This window comes from Mustela nivalis (genome assembly GCF_964662115.1).
Source record: "Mustela nivalis genome assembly, chromosome: 11".
Taxonomy (NCBI): Eukaryota; Metazoa; Chordata; class Mammalia; order Carnivora; family Mustelidae; genus Mustela; species Mustela nivalis.
In genome coordinates this window covers 65,840,437-65,860,356 of record NC_139030.1, presented here as the reverse complement: position 1 = coordinate 65,860,356, position 19,920 = coordinate 65,840,437, and the positions used below count along the sequence as shown (strand labels likewise).

At 37.2% G+C, this 19,920-nt stretch overlaps 1 protein-coding gene across 2 annotated transcripts in view; it reads right to left on the bottom strand.

The window, feature by feature from the left end:
- Nucleotides 1-227: 227 nt before the first annotated feature.
- The window catches only part of LOC309843930 (uncharacterized protein), a 273,507-nt gene continuing 253,814 nt past the window's right edge, over nt 228-19,920 (bottom strand). For both annotated transcript variants that reach the window (XM_082689953.1, XM_082689954.1), the window contains one exon: nt 228-428. In XM_082689953.1, coding sequence (XP_082546079.1) covers nt 305-428 — 124 coding nt within the window. In that variant the 3' untranslated portion in view covers nt 228-304. The remainder of the gene's footprint in view (nt 429-19,920) is intronic.

The following is a 19,920-nucleotide window of genomic DNA, read 5'->3' as shown; positions in this document are numbered from 1 at the left end:
CAAACCAGACCAATAAGCTATTTCCAGTATCCTAGTAGGTCTTTTACATTTTGGAGAACTTGGCTTTCAGAATTCTGGAAAGCAGATAAATACAGTAGAAGAAGAACTACTTACACAGAGACCCAGGAAGGACAAGAATCTTTGCATTAGGAAGCAAAAACATAGGCAGCAAGAAAGAAAAAGAAGATGGCAATGAATTGAGCAATGAAATAAATAGCATTGCTGATGAAAGAAAGAGTGTACCTCCCATTCTCCATTCATACTTTTCACCTCAAGGTAATCCTGAAGGCATGAGCTGCAGATTCTAAAAAATAATCCAGGGACCTGTGTGACCAGTAGACAGCACGGTGTGGGTCGCGGAGTCACTGAGAAGAGCTGGTGATGAGGCCAACAACTGAAACCAGAGGTGACTCACGGAAGTCGTCGTTCTGTATGAGAGATATGGGTGGGGTTCGAAATATTGCTTTCTTGTAGACATATGAACCTATAAAAACATATTAATTTAAAATGTTGACTTAGGGGGCGCCTGGGTGGCTCAGTGGGTTAAAGCCTCTGCCTTCGGCTCAGGTCACGATTCCAGGGTCCTGGGATCGAGCCCTGCATCGGGCTCTCTGCTCAGCGGGGAGCCTGCTTCCTCCTCTCTCTCTCTGCCTGCTTCTCTTCCTATTTGTGATCTCTTTCTGTCAAATAAATAAATAAAATCTTTAAAAAAAATAAAATATATGAAATAAAATGTTGACTTGGTATTCAAACAGTTTGTGATTAAGAAAGAAGGAAAGGAAACAAACAAACAAACAAAAACCCCACAAAATCTTACCCATGTGTTGAATTTACTGTTGGGTGCTTGAGAGGAGGGCTGGGGGGGGGGGGGGCTGGATAATAAATCTTCAAAAACCAAAGTCCTTTAAAGTAATTATCCAAAGAATTCCTTGAGAAAACAACAGCAACAATAAAAAATAATTGACATAGGTATTATATAACAAGTGGAATATTTTAAAATGATACCTCAGCAACAGAATGCACACAGGTGGAAATAAAAAGAGCACTGGCACAGAGCAACCATGTTTGGAGAATGTACCTGGTGTGAAAAGGAATACAAAGGAAGGGGACACTTGTGAGAATCAATTTGAAGGACAAATCCTAAGAATTAAATATGTAAGATAAAAGGAAGCTAAGATTTTTCAGGGCTCTGATGTGTTATTTAGTGACTCTTATGGAAATCACGCTTTCTTCTACCACTTTTGGGGGTTAAGCAACATTTCTGCAGAGGTCCTAGGATAGCTCTATGAATATATATGACATATGGGCCCTTCCTTCCAAATATCTAGGTAGCTTGTATTTATTTACAAATGAAAGCCACTTTTCTTGGCTAAATGAACTGGAAAGTGAAAAACTAAACTAGTAACTTTAGGTAGTAAAAAAAAAAAAAACCCAAAAACCAAAATCCAGATAAACTCTCAGATTTAGAAGCTTGCCAAAATTGAGGATGACTCTATTTTAGGACTTGGCTCTATTTTCATTCTCTGAAAATAAGTAATGAACATGTATGAAGCAACATATGTAAAGGTTATTTATCAAAAGCACTGTGTGTATTAGTAAAAACTGGAAGTATTCCAGCTTTCCATCATTAGAGAACTGGTTAAACAGATTACTGCATATACATGCCACGAGAACAGACTATGAAAATGTAAGAAAAAAGGCAAAGCCCTTGAAGTACTGGTAAAGAAAGATCTCCAAGAGGTATCTGTGGGTGAAAATAGCAACATACAGAACAATCTATACTGTGCTACATTTTATGGAGGAAAGAGGGGGAAATAACAATACATATCTGCATTTTCTTGGCTTGCATAAAGAAATTCTGGAAGAAAACCCAGTAATTAATAATACGGCAACCTGCTGGTGACAGAGAAAAATGGAGCTGATGAGAGCAGAGGGGTGAGCTAAACTTTTTACTGTATACAACTTTGCATTGTGTATTAATCATGTGAAAGTATTACCTATTCAATTTTTTAAATAAATAAGAAATGAAACAAAATGAAAAATTAAATACAAACTTCAGTGCACAGAGACTATTCAAAGGTATTATATTTTAAAATTTTGTGGTGATTGTTTTCCTAGCACATTATCCTTAACTAAGAATATTACTATTTACTTTATGGTTTTAGTTCTCTGCTTTCAAATGTCTAATCACATTTTGGGGGTAGACACAGAAAATTTATAAACTGATGACTGTTTCAAAGAAGGAAAGTGTTCTGACCTCAGTAAGTCACTACCTCTGCTGGAATAGAGAAATTGGCCATGGTGAGGCCCAATTTGAAGTCCATTCTGCCATTTCGGGAAACTCAGTGGGAAGCTGCTTCTCCCTTCTTGAGCAGCAGCATTTGAGAACAATGTGCTAGCTCTTCTAAGGGAAATCTCACAATTCTCCAAGTGTTACAGGTTCCATTTTTTGTTATCTACACCCTATTTGTCATAGTTCGCTTAATTTCCATGTTTTTAATGAAAAAACTTCAATGACTTTTTTAAAAGATTTTATTTATTTGAGAGAAGACAAACAGACAGAGATAGTGACAAAGAGTGAGAGCACAAGCGAGGAGGAGAAGGAAAGCAGGTTCCCTGCTGAGCAGGGAGTCCGATGTGGGGCTCAATCCCAGGAACCTCGATCACAGGACCCTGGAATCATCACCTGAGCTGAAGGCAGATGCTTAAACAACGGAGTCACCCAGGCGCCCCCTTCAATGATTAATCAGGGGGAAAAACTCCAATGTTTGAGACCCTTTATTATAACATGAGAGGAGTCTTTCACAACATCACTCCATGACTCCTTGTGTCTCCCTGCAACACTTGTCTTCAGAAATCTTTGTTTATACATTTGTAAATAGACATTGTTTTGAAAAGTATAAATTCTTTACTTACTCTTGAAGAAATCATTTGAATCTCATTCCTAGTATGGTAATCTTACATAGTTCTTATTTGGCATCCACCTACTTTTATATTAAACTTGCCTACTCAGTGGCTTCCTTTTTTGTCACCAATGATCTGGATGGTGACTCTGAGGACCTTACGATCTAAATTACCTGGGTTGGCTTCAAGGTTATTCCAGATGTCTGTTGTAGGAAAATGAGGTGGGACTTATGGTGTGATACATAAAGTAATTTGTTTGCTTTGGTTGCAAGTAACAGAAAACTGAACTAAAATTACCTTAAGCAAATATAATGATTCACTTAGGAGCACCTGGCTGGCTCAGCTGGTTAAGGGTCTGCCTTTGGCTCAGGTCACGAGCTTGGGGTCTGTTTCACATAGTCCTTATTCCAGGACCCAGGCTGCTAGAACAGACCCCCTGTGAGACATTACCAGTATTATGGTGGGGGAGGGCAGATAGTGGAAACACTATGTGAGCTTTTAAAACTCCAACTCCAACTATGTAGCACACACCACTTCTTATATGTCATTAACCAAAGTAATGGTTAAGGAAGTTGCATGCCCTAGTCTGAAGTCAATGCAGCTGGGAAATACAACCATATGTTAATTCACTGAACAGAGCTACCTTTGCCCCAGCATTCCAAAGTAAGTCCAGACTCATAATGATTAGACAAACTAGGGTTGTTCACGGAGTGGTTGAACTAGTCATACTACCAGAGGAACAGAAATCTGATTGGCTTAGTCTGGGTCGCATGACACACCACTGAAACCAGAGTTAAATTTGGCTTCCCTGGACCCAAGAGGATCCCCCAAAGAAAACTAGAGTTCTTTGTGGGAACCTAGGAGAAATGGTTACAGGGGATGGGGCCTGGCATCCAGTATTTAGATTATACTTAACAATGTTTACGTCACATTTCTTGTAGGCAACTTAATGACTGCTAAAATTTAAAACAAAAGAAAATTACAGCATACCATCTCTCCAAATTTGAAGTCATCTTGGCAGGGTATGTCTCTCCAAGTCGTGAAAAGAATATGGGTTTTGGGATTAGAAAGACTGTGTCTCTGTTAGCAATACCACTATGTCTCTTTTATCAGCTTAGTGATTGTGGATATATATATCCTCTCCTTAGCCTCATCTATAAAATAAATTAACAGTAATACATATATACATACTTAATACATACAACATAATAATAATACTTAATAGTATTACATCAAATGAGACAATATACAAAGTGAGAGAAAAACACAACAGGTGCTCCAAAAAATTGTGTCCTTCCCACCCAAATGAAAAGCCACGCAGTATTTTGCTGTTGATAATGCCATTCATCAAAAAGAAGGGACAAAACTCACATTCTCTTCAAAACTGAGGTTGCAGACAAGACAGCAAAAAGACTTCAGAGACCATTTTATCATTGATAACATGTATTTATGAAAAGAAATGGAAATAGATAGACTATAAACCCACTGTTAACACATTCTTATATATCTGTCATTTCACCTAGACAAGGTGATATGTCAATTATATTACATATAGGATTTGTTTTTAAGTGAAGCCCACTCATCTGCCATTCATATTTTACGCACAGTGTTTAAAGGTCACTAAATAAAGTATAGAACTTCAAGGCTTCGGAATGATTCTCCAGTTAATTATACATGGATATCTACTTCAACTTCACCGAGGACAGGCTGTTGTGATTTCATCTTAATTGCTATTTTAAAACTGGTGCATATACCGTGTCTGTATATGAATCAACGGTGCTCATATTCTCTTTGTGGCGGATGCAGCAGTGCAGGGAGCTCCCTAACATCGGCTCAAGCCATGGTATGAAAGGTCGCAAAGTCCAGGGAAAAGTCATAATGACAGGGTACCTACTGCATGGAGCACTGGGTGTGGCGCATAAACAATGAATCTTGGAACACTGAAAAAATAAATTAAAATTTAAAAATAAACAAACAAATCATAAGGACAGATTCACTCACTCTGTGACCTGTCATCTTGACCATATAAAACTTTGTCTACCCATCCCCCCACCTAACAGTATTCCCAAAGTCCTATTTAGGACTAAGCAGCAGAGATTAAAATGCAAATATTAAAGCAAGCAAAACGCAGCGTCAGTTCTATAATGAAGCCACTGTCACCTTGAAAGCTTCTCTTCCCACGTGAACACAAAGCAGAGAAAGCAGCAGCTTTGGTAGCTGTGGCAACCACACCGCCAGGCCTGGAGAGCAAACGTTTCCTACACAGGTTTTGTGCCCTTCTGGCGCTTTGTAGATTCTGCTAATGTTAAGACCACTCGGATTCTCAACTTGGTGAATTCATCCAGCTGGGAAAATTAGAGCTGTGATCAGGAGACAAAAGGAGTCTTGCTTTGTGTCTGACAAAGGTAGGAAAACACCCTTCAGTTGCAGCTCCTCCTGACCACCCACAACGGGCGGCATCACAAACAGCAAATATTTATCATGCATATTCTTTGTTTAAATTCTGAGAATACAAAGCCAGTTTACTTGGGTTAGACAACCACTGCACTGATTGTCCTCAAAGCCTGCACGTTTAAGATGGATGTTAAAAAAAAAAAAAAAAAATCTGCCTGTTATACCATCCCAGAATTGTGTGCCATGCTGAAGAGTATTTATTAGACATTTGTGGAATATTATACCCCAGTAGTCTAAGCATTAAGATCCAGATATACCTCTATAATTGTTTTCTTCAACAGAATAAAACAGTCTTCTTAAATGAACAAGTTTCACATTTACTTTTTTTTATTTTTAAAGATTTTATTTATTTATTTATTTATTTGACAGGCAGAGATCACAAGGAGGCAGAGAGGCAGGCAGAGAGAGAAAGGGAAGCAGGCTCTCTGCTGAGCAGAGAACCCAATGCGGGACTGACTCGATCCCAGGACCCCGAGATCATGACCGGAGCTGAAGGCAGCGGCTTAACCCACTGAGCCACCCAGGCGCCCTCACATTTACTTTTACCTTCTGTATCTGTTTAATTTTTTTTTTAATCTCATTGCACATACTTCTGGGAAAAAGAGTAAAGAGTAGGAGACAAAGTAAAAAGGAAACAAGTCTTCTTGAAGGAAGGGGACATCCTGATTTTTCAAACATTTATAGTTTGTGTCCCCACTACTCGGGAGAGCAAAGCAGAGACTTGCTGTGTCCCTCCAGCTACAGTGAACGGGGAGCCTCGCGGTTATCCATGCACCCTGTGAACTGAGAGGGGCCCATAGCAACCGTCCTCCCTTACTCCCTATGAACAGTATCCCTAGGTTTGGGGGAGCAGTGATGTGAACGTCTCAATCATTACATTTCCTTTGCAGAAGAGGGTGACCTTTCAACACACAGCTCTTCCAGAAAAGCTTTTAAACCAGGCCGACCATGTATTGCACTTCTTTCTTCTTGCCTGAGCTAAGGCAGCATTTTGTATCTTGAAGTGGTGGACCAGACCAAAGGGACTGAAGAACAGAGAGCCACAAGGAACCACTGTGGCAACTGTGAACTCCCTACCTCCAGACACCTCATTACAGGAGAAACAAACAAAGATTTGTCTTATTCAGGCCACTGTATTCAGGTCTCTGCTAAGTGACCAGTGTGTTTCCTAACAGATAACGGAATAACCATAGGAAAGTTAAAGTGTTAAATTATGTGTTTAACAGACTCTCAATGCTCTTAGCATTGAGATGGGAAAGGCTACGGAACGAAGATTTAACTATTAAAGAAGATTTCACAGAGGAGCTATGAGTAGGTTAAAACTTAAGCAGCGTGGGATTTATCGTAATAAAATGTAAGGTGGCTTAAAGATAGAAGTGACTGGGGAGAGGCTGGGGAGCACTACATAGCCTGGGCTGAGCCGAGCGCAGAAGTCACGGCAAGCCTTAATGCACAGAACTTGTTTTTTATTTGATGAGTCACAGGGAACAATCTAAGTCCTTGGAAAATGACATAAGGAAAAAAAAATATTTTAGGAAACATAATTTATTGGGAAGATGCAGGAATGAAGAAAGCAAAGAGAGAAGGGGAGCGCACTCTGAAGGCAGCGGCAATTGCTCTGGAAGGAGAGGCTGAGATGCAGCCTACCGTGATGGTGCTGGGGGGGCGGTATCGCTCAGGGGCCAGCCACACACCCAGAGAAAGTGACCTTGGCAGGATCCAGCATACATAGCATGGGAAAAACCAGTGGCTTCAGAGGATTGTGGGCAGGGAGTTCACCTTAAATTATGAGGAGACAGTTAACACAAGACTGAAAGAACTGCTGTAAGCTGCGTTTCTAAAAGTGAGAACCAACTTTTGTTGCAGTTTGCCCAAATAGAAAGTCAAAACAGAAACAGAATTGTTCAAGTTCTGCTCCCAGAGCTCCTGGCAGTGGGATTCCCACTGATGCTAATAAAAGTAAATAATCCATATACAAATAAAGCAAATGGTAATTAGAGGTAGAACCTCAAGTGGTCTAGATATCCACAAGTGGGAGAAAAGACAGGAAGAGTCTGGGAGGGTGTTTTTAGACAGATCAAGAGGTACTGACAGAAATAACTCTAGCGATGTATCAAAGGCTTCTCACGAGCCTGCACACTGAAGAGGTTATCTGGATCCTACTAATACCCAGGTTCTCCCATAACGATTGACCAGTCAGTTGAGTACTAAATCATACAGCAGCACGTTCACTCCACCTTGTCCACGCCTCCACATCACTGCCTGGGACTGGGAAAAGTCAGAAGAGCTCTCAGAGTGCTCCCTAGGAAGTAGACTGCTCTTCCCATTTCCTGGGAGGAGAGGCCCAACTAGGGTAAGGAGTAGAGCAAAAAGTCACCTACAGTTCTAGGAAACAGTTTAGTTTAGGGAAGCAAGCAAATAATCGAAAACTAATGCGGAAAAGGATTGGTAACAATATCAAAACATCATGTCAAACTTTTCGTAGTTACCGTTAAATGGATACTACATAAATGTTGAGGGAACTGAGACCTGCTCCTGCTCTATATATAGACTATTGTCTGCCGTGTCCCTTATCAACAGAACAGCTAGATATTGGTTAAATGAAGTAGAGAGAGAGAGACAGAGATGATTTCTTTTTTTTTTTTTAAAGATTTTATTTATTTATTTGACAGAGAGAAATCACAAGTAGGCAGAGAGGCAGGCAGAGAGAGAGAGGAGGAAGCAGGCTCCCTGCTGAGCAGAGAGCCCAATGTGGGACTCGATCCCAGGACGCTGAGATCATGACCCGAGCCCAAGGCAGCGGTCTAACCACTGAGCCACCCAGGCGCCCCAGAGATGATTTCTATAAATATGTAGCCAGCTATAAAGAGTGATAGCCTAAAATTTGCGGACTCTTAGTTGGACAAATATGAAAAAATAATTTCATGAGTCACATCTACATACTCATAGGCAGAGAAAGGATGCCCATCACTGAAGTCAAGAATATTTGAAATAAATAATTATGTTAATTCTTTCTTAAATTTTTACATAAATTCTTCCTCTTTTGGGTATTGTTAACATCCTTTTTTCTCTTTTAAAATTCTTCTCCAAATCACACTTTCTAGTTCAATTTTACCAGAGTGAAAAAGTAACTTTTGGTTTGACAAGTGATATTTTTTCTGAAGAGTCACAGTACAGATCATCTGCTTATCTAAAACTAATATTTACTATATGACAGGCAGCATATAGATAAGTGGTGTAAACTTGTAACATAATAACTATATAATTTCTCATTCTCAAATAAAATTTATTTTAAATACAAAACATAAAATGGAATATTACAAACTACAGGTCGAACACAAAGGTGATTCTGAAACTAGGAACGACACTTTTATTGATAATCGCAGAATCAACTGCAAATACGTAACAATTTGTCAGTCTGGGTCACATCCATGTAAAAGACTCAGAGGAAAGCAATCCTTGGCTCTCAGTCTTTTTTCATATTTCAGTCACTGAGTGACTGACTAGTGAAGCTCCTCTCCCAGATGGTCCATGTGGGCTGGGTCAGACTTCATACAGTCAAATATTAATTCCCTTGAGGCAATGTGCAAATGAAACAGAGCATTTTTGCAACCCAAACCCATAGTGAAGAATTTCAACAATATTTTTTCTCAACTATGCCAGGCAAACTACCATAAAAATATCCCATTCCTTCAAAGTTAGTAGGATGAAGTATCAGAAATCTAACCAATGACTTTTGAAAATATATATTTGATTTAATTTTCCACTTTCAAAGGTAATGTAGTACTACACAGTATGGCATGCCCACACCCTCCCCCATACACAGCATTCAAGAAATAATTTTAAAGTAATCATTTAGAAATTTAAAATAAAAATAAATATTGGGGAAACAGAAAAAAAAATAACCAAAGCAACATCAAAATTTTAACTGACTGTGCAGTTTGTATTTTTAGTTTAACTTCTGAATTTGTAACACGTTCACATAGCTCAACATATATATGTGTATATATTTTATATTTTAAATATCCATGGTAGGGGCGCCTGGGTGGCTCAGTGGGTTAAGCCGCTGCCTTCGGCTCAGGTCATGATCTCAGGGTCCTGGGATCGAGTCCCGCATCGGGCTCTCTGCTCAGCAGGGAGCCTGCTTCCTTCTCTCTCTCTCTCTGCCTGCCTCTCAGTGTACTTGTAATTTCTCTCTGTCAAATAAATAAATACAATCTTAAAAAAAACAAATATCCATGGTAAAACAGCTCGCCTCTCTCCACTCCTGTCTTTTTCCATCTTCTCAGGATCTCTGTGTGATTTCCATTTCTCCTCTAGTTCCAGGGAAATCCTGTGCAGTTAATGGGTAAAACGGAAAGTACAGAAACAGATGTACACATATAAACTCACACATACACACATATAGGGATTTAATACATGACCTAGAGGACTTTTCAAATCAGGGGCAAGGACTGACTACTCCGTAAAAATCATTGAGTCCACTGGCTAAACATCTGGGGAAAAAGTTATTCTTATTTTACAGCATAGAAATATGAACAAATAAATACATTCCAGGTGAATTAAAGATATAAACCCTAAAACCATAACATTAGTAGCACTAAATATAGTATAACTTTTATCATCACCCTGAGGTTAGCAAGAATATTGAAAATAAGCCAAGAAACATAGAAGGAAAGACCACCAAAACTATTTAAAAGTTTAAAACTTCTATTCAAGAAAAGACTCTGTAAAAATTAAATGTTTATATTTCCAGTAGGTACAATAGGCAATGTCCTAATAATCGAAATCTATAAAGAGTTCTTATTTCAATATTATGTGAGAAAACAACCCAATGGAAATATGAGCACAGGTTCTAAGGATACAATTCACAGAAAAAGAAAAAAACAAATGGACAGTGAATTACTTAAAGAGATGCTCAGCCTTACTAGGTATCAAAAAATGTACATAAAGCTAACAAGATACAAATTATTTGCCCTTTAGACTGGTAAAAAAAAAAATAATGAAATGGATATCGAGTATCAATAATAGAGTGAGGAAATTTCAGCCTCATGTCTTGGGAGTAGAAATTAGTAAGTAATATATACAAATAATCGTTTCGATAGAGAAAATTTATGTACCAAATTCCAAGGAGGTTAAAGAGGCAGGCCAAACTGGCAAGAACCGTGCACCCCACTCATTGCCCCGCTCCCAAGAGAAGTAGTTGTCTAGAAAGACTGCACAGCACTTTTTTTTTTTTTAAGATTTATTTATTTATTTATTTGACAGAGAGCGATCACAAGTAGACAGAGGGGCAGGCAGAGAGAGAGAGAGGAAGGGAAGCAGGCTCCCCGCCGAGCAGACAGCCCGATGTGGGACTCGATCCCAGGACCCTGAGATCATGACCTGAGCTGAAGGCGGCGGCTTAACCCACTGAGCCACCCAGGCGCCCCAAAGATTTATTTATTTATTTATTTATTTATTTGACAGAGAGAGATCACAAGTAGGCTAGAGGCAGGCAGAGAGAGAGGAAGAAGCAGGCTCCCCGCCGAGCAGAGAGCCCGATGCCGGGCTCGATCCCAGGACGCTGGGACCATGACCTGAGCCGAAGGCAGAGGCTTTAACCCACTGAGCCACCCAGGCGCCCCTGCACAGCACTTTTAAAGGGACTCCAAGACCAGGAGGAAGGTCAGGCAGAAGGCAGCTGGCCGTTGGCAAGCAACTGAAGCAGAAGGGGAGCCAGAGAGAGGGCAGAAGACCAAGTAAGAAGTGGGGGGTGATGATATCATTTATTATGACTTCTCTTTTCTTCAAGGAGGTTTCAAAGCTCAGGAATTTGGAGCATGATTGGCTTTTTGGATGAAAACACTGAAAGGGGAATAAACTTCAAATATAATTAAAGCATTGTAAAAGAAGTAAAAGGCTAATTCATGGGACAGCTTTGAACTGCCACAAACCCTGGGATTGGACTTTGATGCAAATTGAACCAATCCCTTACAAGCAGGAAATCTCTAGTATTAAAGTTAAAAATAATAAATAAGAAAAAATAAGAAAGATACCATGCATGGGTTTGTGTATATCTGTGTGTTCACATACCAACTTAATTTAGCCATGATTTTTCTTAGAGTTATAGCACTTTCAGCTTTGGAAATAGTTTAATGTTCAGAATAGAGATATAGATTTGCACTGAAAAAAGTTATTATTTGTTTTTACTCATGACTGGCCATCCATTTTTACAGATTGAACGCTCTCAGTCAACTAGCAAAGAGGTTATTGTATTGTGTGGTCCTCAGAACAGTGTTTGCTCCCCATCTGTTTATGCTACCCATTGGCTTTGCTTCTCATTTTTATTCTTATTTGTGTCGAATAACATATACACAATTTAATAGGTCCATTTGGCTAACCTCTCCCCACCCCCCAGAAATAGAAAGCGGTATCTTCCCTGACCCATCTCCTTTCCAAGTCTTGTTTCTCGTGAGCAAAACTTCTACTTCCTTTGGCTGTTTTCTTTTCAATTTACCTTCAGATTTACACATAAAGCTTCCATTTTTATTTATATATTTTTCAACATCATACATCACCTATTGATTTCTTTTATGGAAAAAGAGGATTAATTCTCTTAGAGCACTATCCCAGTTCATGACTTCCTTTATGTTCTTCTCAAAATAATCACAATTTATTATTAAATAAAAATACTATGATTATATTTTTCCAACTTAATTGAGATATAGTTGACATATAAGATTGTGTGAGTTTAAGGTGTATAAGTGATGATTTGTTAAACATATATCTTATAAAATGATTGCCACATTAAGATTAGTTAACATACCCATCACCTCATATAATTATCATCTTTTTTATTATAGTGATGGTTGTGAGAACAATTAAGATCTACTCTCTTAGCAACTGTCCAGTAAACAATACAGTATTGTTAACCATAGTCATTGTGCTGTACTTTAGGTCCCTAGAACCTATTCCTTTTTTAACTGGAAGTTTATATCCTTCAGCCAAGATCTACTCATTTTCTCCACCCCCAAGCCCTTGGCAACCAATAATCTACTCTCTGTTTCTGGGTTCTGCTTTTTTAGATTCTACATATAAGTGAGATCAAATAGTATTAGCCTTTCTTTGTCTGACTTACTTCACTTTGCATAATGCTCTCAAGCTTCATCCATATCACTGCAAATAGCAGGATTTCCTCCTTTTTTATGCCTAAATAATATCCTATTGTTTACATAGAGACAACAGATTTTATTTTTCCATGTCCTGGCTATTGTGAATAATGCTGCAATAGATATTGGAGTGCAGATATCTCTCTGAAATCCTGTTTACATTTCCTTTGGATATACACCTAGGATTACTGGATCAGAGGACAACTCTATTTTTAACTTTTTGAGGGACCTCCATACTGTTTTCCTTAGTGGTCCCATCAAGTTACTATCCACCAATACTAAAACAACAGTTCCTTTCCCACCACTTCCTCACCAACAATTGTTATTTTTTTGTCTTTTTGATTGTCATTCTGAAAGGTGTGATGTGATATTTCATTGTGGTTATGACTTATATTTCCCGGATAATTAATAACATTGAGCACTTTTTCATATTTCTATTAATGACTTGAATATCTTCTCTGGAAAACTGTCTATTCAGGTCAATTGCCCATTTTCTTCCATTGCATAGGTTTCCTTTTGTTTTTTATTTTATTTATTTATTTATTTATTTTTTAAAGATTTTATTTGACAGACAGAGATCACGAGGAGGCAGAGAGGCAGGCAGAGAGAGAGGGGGAAGCAGGCTCCCTACTGAGCAGAGAGCCCGATGCGGGACTCAATTCCAGGACCCTGGGATCATGACCTGAGCTGAAGGCAGAGGCTTTAACCCACTGAGCCACCCAGGCACCCCATAGGTTTCCTTTTAATGTTGTTGATTATTTCTTTTGCTCTGCATAGGGTTTATAGTTTGATATAGTCCCACTTGTGAATTTTTACTTTTGTTGTTTGTGCTTTTAGTGTCGTATCCAAAAAGTCATTGGTTAGATCAATGTCAAGGAGGTTTCTCCCTTTCTTCGAGGAGTTTTTTTGTTTTTTTTCTTCAAGATTTTATTTATTTATTTGACAGACAGAGAGAGAGGCAGCAAGAGCAGGAACACAAGCAGGGATAGTGGGAGAGGGAGAAGCAGGCTTCCCACCAAGCAGGGAGCCTTATGCAGGCTCCATCCCAGGTTCCTGGGTTCACAACCAGAGCCAAAGGCAGACACCTAACAACTGAGCCACCCAGGAACCCCTTATATTAAGTCTTTAAACCATTTCAACTTAGTTTTTGATAGGGGTCTAATTTCATTCTTTTGCATGTGGATATCCAGTTTTCTCAGCACCATTATTGAAGATGTTCCTTTCTCCAACTTCAGACCAATAGCTCCAGGTGAATATAGATGCAAAAATCCTGAATTAAATGCTAGCAAACTAAATATAACAGTACATTAAAAGGATCACTACCATGATCAAGTGAGATACATCCTTGGGATGCAAGGATGGCTCAATGTATGCAAGCTGATAAATGTAATAAACCACACTGATAGAATGAAAGATAAAAATCACATTATCATCTCAATATGCAGAAAAAGAATTTGACAAAATTAAACATCCTATCATGACAAAAACTTTCAAAAAAGTGGATATAGAAAATAAGAAACAGTTTGGTATTACCAAGTGAACTATACATAAACACAACCAAGCAAAACTAAACTTTAATTTGGGAGATGTATTAATTACTTGGGAAAATAAAACATGAAAGTAATATACAATAAAATAATGTACAGGTTTTCTCTGAAAGATGGAGAGTGTGTGGAAGGAATTTACCTCAACATAAAAAGGCCATATATATAAAAAGCCTACTGCTAACATCTTACTCAATAGTGAAAGGCAAAAAGCTTTTTCTCTAACATCAGGAGCTAGACAAGGGTATCTACTCTCACTAATCCCATTCAACATAATAACAGAAGTCCTAGCCAAAGTAATTATGCAAGAAAAAGAAACAAAAGGTATCCAAATTGAAATGGAAGAAGTAAAATGATCGCTGTTTGAAAAATGACATGATCTTACACATAAAAAAATCCTAAAGATTCCACAAAAATACTTTTAGAACAAATAAATAAATTCAGCAAAGTTTCTGACTGTAAAACCAAAATTAAAAATCTGTGAGTTTCTATAAACTAACAATATTATTATAGTATTAAAACAAAAGGTGTTTCTGAGGTGAACCACATACTATATTTGATTACATATTCTTTCATATACAAACATTTGATTTAACTGAACTAATAATTGCCCCTGTTTCATATTGGCTATATTTATTTTTATTTAAATTTTTACTATAAAATATTCATACCTACAGAGAAGCACATGAGGTATCAATGTACAGAAAGCATCTATATACACCACTATCTTGGCTAAGAAATATATTCCCAGCAGATCTTGTTCCCAATCACACCTCCTCCCTCCTTCAGGAAAAACCTGTACATTATTTTTATTGTATATTATTTTCATGTTTTCTTTTCCTAACTAATTATGCATCCTACAAACTAAAATTTAATTTTGCTTGGTTGTGTTTTATGACAGTTTACTTGATAATACTATTTTCCCAAATGGCTGTAGCAATTTACTTTGCCACCAGCAATATATCTTTTTTGCTCTACATCCTTCTCAATAATTGAAATTGTTTTTATATATTCATATTTAATATTATATATATGCTTACATATATTATGTATATAGAATATATTCATATGTAGGTATCACTGGAATAGCAAAAATTGTGTATATATATAATAAATATAAATTGTATAATTATATAATAAATACATATACAATTTTTGCTAATGTGGTGATTATATTGCTGTGTCTAGCTGTGGTATAATTTGCATTTTCTGGATCACCAAGGAGGTTAATCACTTTGTATATGTTTAGTGACCTTTTGAACCTTCTCTTTTGTGGATTGGCAGTTTAAATCTTTTGCATGTTTTTTGGAGGGAGGGAAGGGGTTCTGTTTTATTCTCATTTTTTTTTAGTAGAAATCCTTTTTGTGTTAGTTGTATTTTTTATGGCTTATCCCACTGTGTGGGCTGCATTTTACTTTATTTGGGGTGCCTTTAGTAAACTCAAGTATTTATTCAGTGTAATTCCAATTCTTTCTATATTATTGGCTTCTCTTTTTTAAGCCATTTTTTCTTTCTTTCTTTCTTTCTTTTGTTTTGTTTGGGTAGTAGTCAGCTGAAGATGGACACTATAAGGTTTTAAGTACTACTAAATAGTTTTAAGTACTACTAAAATAACACCAAAAACTTGTCTCTATTAAGCTAACAAAGGAAATAAAATAAAATTATTTTTTTAAAAACTCAAAAGAAGACAGGAAAAGAGGAAAACAAAAATAAAGAACAGACAGAATAAAGAGAAATCAAATAGCAACATAGTAGAGATAAACCCAACAGAGGAATAATCACATAAAATCTAATTATCCCAAATCTAAAATCTAAAGTACCCAAATACCCCCATTTACAAGTATAGATTGTCATATTGGATAAGAATGTAAGACCCAACTCTATGCTGCCTACAAAAAATTCACTTTAAGTATAAAACTAAGACTAGCTTAAATGTATGAAGAGAAAAGATATACCATGATAACACTAATCAAAAGAAAGCTGGAGTTAATGATATTAACTTCAAAATCAATTTCAAAACAAAGAATATTATCAGAGAAAAAAAGTGGGGGTTTTTTGATGATAAAAAGATCAATGTATCAAGAAGACATAATTTTAAATGTATGTGCATTTAATAATAGAACTCCTAAAAATGTGAAACAAAATTGAGAGAACTTCAAGGAGAAACAGAAACATCTATAATTATAATCAACGATTCAACACCTCTCCCTCAAAAGTTGGTCTAACAAGTAGACGAAAAATGAGTAAAGATACAGAATACCTAAACAACACAATCAGCAATTTGTCCTACTTCACATCCATAGAACACTGCACTCAACAACCGAAGAATACACATTTTATTCATATGCACACGAAACATTATTAAAATAGACTAATCGCCCAAAGTCTCAATAAATTTAAAAAGATGTGCTCTCTGATCACAATGGACTAAAACAGAAATTAGTAACAGAAATATATCTAGACTCCCCAATACATGGAATTTAAGTAACACATGTCTATATAATCTAGGCTATTAAAGAATTCAAAACAGAATTTAGTATGTACTTTGAACTGAGTCAAAATAAAAGCAACACATATCAAAATTTATGGAACACCGCTTAAGGAGAAATTGCAGGAAAACTTCAGCACTAAATGTCTACATTTGAAAAGAAGAAAGTTCTCAAATCAGTTTCCACCTTAATAAACCAGAAGGAAAGGGCAATAGGAAACCACAGGAAGAAGAAAGGAAATAGTTAATGTCAGATAGAAATCAATGAAACAGAAATTTGAGAAACAGGAGAGATCAGTGCACAGTAAAGGAAACAATGACAAAACTAAAAGGCAGTCTATGAAACAGGAGAAGATATTTGCAAATGATATATTTGGTAAAGGGCTAGTATCCAAAATCTATAAAGAACTTATTAAACTCAAGACCCAAAAAAACAAATGATCCAGTTAAGAAATGGGCAGAAGACATGAAAAGATATTTTTCCAAAGAAGACATCCAGATGGCTAACAGACACATGAAAAAATGCCCAACATCACTTATCATCAGGGAACTACTAATCAAAACTACCATGAGATACTACCCCACACCTGTCAGAATGGGTGACCCTAACAACTCAGGAACCAACAACTATGTTGTTGGCAACTATGTGGAGAAAGTAGAACCTTCTTACACTGCTGGTTGGAAGGCAAACCAGTGCAGCCACTCTGGAAAACAGAATGGATATTCCTCAAAAAGTTAAAAGTAGAACTACCTTAAAACCCAGCAATTGCACTACTAAATATTTACCCAAAGGATACAAAAATTCAGATTCAAAGGGGCAAATGCACCCTAATGTTCATAGTAGCACTATCAACAATAGCCAAACCTTGGAAAGCGCCCAAACGTCCATCAACTAATGAACAGATAAAGAAGATGTGGTATATATACACAATGGAATATTAATGAGCAATCAAAAAGAATGAAATCTTGCCATTCGCAGTGACGTGGATGGAGCTAGAGTATATTATCCTAAGGGAAATAAGTCAGTTATAGAAAGACAAATACTATATCATTTCACTCATATGTGGAATTTAAGAAACAGAACAAATGAACATAGGGGAAGGGGGTGGGGAAAAGGGAGGGAAGCAAACCCTAGGAGACTCTTAACTACAGAGAACAAACTGAGGGTCGGTGGGGGGGATGTAAGAGGGGATGGGCTAAATGGGTGAGAGGTATTAAAGACAGCACTCGTTAGGTTGAGCACTGGGTGTTACATATAAGTGATGAAACACTAGATTTTACTCATGAAACCAATATTACACTATATGTTATCTAACTAGAGTTTTTTTTTTTTAATTTTGAAAAAAAAACCAAAAACTCATTATTTGAAACCAAAATTGATTAACCTCTTGCCACACTGATTAGGAAAAAAACAGAGAGACATGAATTACCAATATGAGCAATGAGAGGTGATATCACTAGAGTCTACAAATAGTAAAAGGAAAATAAGAGAATTATTATGAATAATGTAATGCCAGTAAATTTGACAACCTATATAAAACACGTATAATTTTTGTTTTGCTTTACTTTATTTTCTCTTTAAGGCATCCTACTGAAAACATAAATCTTCCTGTTCCACTCTTGTCTGCTTGCCCCATAGGGCTGCTGCTGCTGTCTTAGGAATTCTCTTCAACACCACCCTGATAATTACATCTTCCTTTCTCTTATGTTCAATCCTCAATTCCCTGGACCCCATTTTCTCTATTTCTCTAATATTTTGGTGAAAGACATTCCAATAGGAATTGATAGAAATTCTTGGTCATTTTGAAGGTTATCATCAACATTATTTTAGTGCAGGAAGACTGACCAACAGCTGAATGAATGGGACCTGGAAGAAAATTAAGGCCAAACTTATGCCATGACCTTATAGGATCTGAAAAGAGAGAACAGTCCATGTATGAGAGCTGAAATTCATCTCCATTTAAACTATTTGATAATAGTAATATACATGGTATAAATTCAGCTTCTGGTATCATTTTCATAAACATCTTATCCCACATTTGATGTGATACACACTTTTTAATTGATGGGGAAAATTCTGGTTTGGGTACTTGCCACCAAATCACTATTAACAATTCCTTATGGAAAGGAGTAAAAAGGGGACTTATACTTTTTATATTTTTTTTAAAAATAATGAGTCTGTATTATGTTTGTGTTGAAAAAGAGGGGGGAAAAAACTGTGGGAAGAATTGTCCTCTTTGTGTAAAGGGTAAGGTGAGCTTCTAAGAAGTCTAAATTAAAAATCATCTCATGGAGTTATCATAAGTTTTATGATGAAATATGAATGCTTTCAATTAAATGACAGTCTATCAATGGAAAATATTTTTTCATTAATACTCACCCATGACTACTGGGATTCTCAATGATACAATCAGCAGGCAGCTAATGTTACAGAGACATGAAAGAGATATAAAATGTATTCCCTTCTGTCATGTAGGTCACAGTCTACCAAGGAGCCTGTATTTTCTGTTTTGCCTTCCTAGTGTAAGGACCTATTTAGCCAGAGCGACTCCATCTTGGGTAAATAGGCATTTTGTTGTTTGTGCAGTAAATTTAACTTGGCTCTCTCCCCCAGAGAAACTTACTTAGAAACAAGTCTTGGAAACCAGTAAAACATAGTCGGCTAGTTCCTGATAATAGAGCCCAGAATACAAGGACGAGTCAGGCCAGATGGAGACATCTAATCAGTATGAAGTACTGTTTGTAACAGTGAGAAGGTCTTGCCCAAACCAAAATGACTCCATCTTGGGAAGGACAACAGTCTTATTATTCACAATGAATATGTTAACTGACTAAGCCTTCCCAAAAAGTACTGTTTATAACAGTTCCTGGTATGGGGTAATCTTAAGTAACAAGTCACCAGACCAGATAGAACTAGCCAATCAGCAAGAGACATGCAAACGCGATGGGTTGAGATACCACGATATGGGTTGCAGTTTCACCCAATAAAAGCTAGCCTGTAAGACTGGGAGGGGCTGCTCTCTTTGGATGCGGCCCTGACCGGTCAGTCAGTCAATTCTTGAGCCTATAAGCTGGGGGTGGTCGCTCTCTTCCGAGATGGCCCTGGCCGGTCAGTCTGACTTCTAATGCTTGGCATAGAATAGAACTTCACATAACTTTAACTTTGTTTCAGTCTCATTCCCCTGACCAATCAGTCTGATTTCTAATACTTGGCATAAAATAAAGCTTTAAATAACTTTCACTTTGTCTCAATCTTGTTTCGTTTAACAACAGACCTAACACTAGTAAACTTAACAACTTAAAGTTATACACTTTTTCTTATCTGTGCACAGCATGAGCTCTGTGGTTGGCGTGTGTTGACCTTTCCCTCCTCCAACTC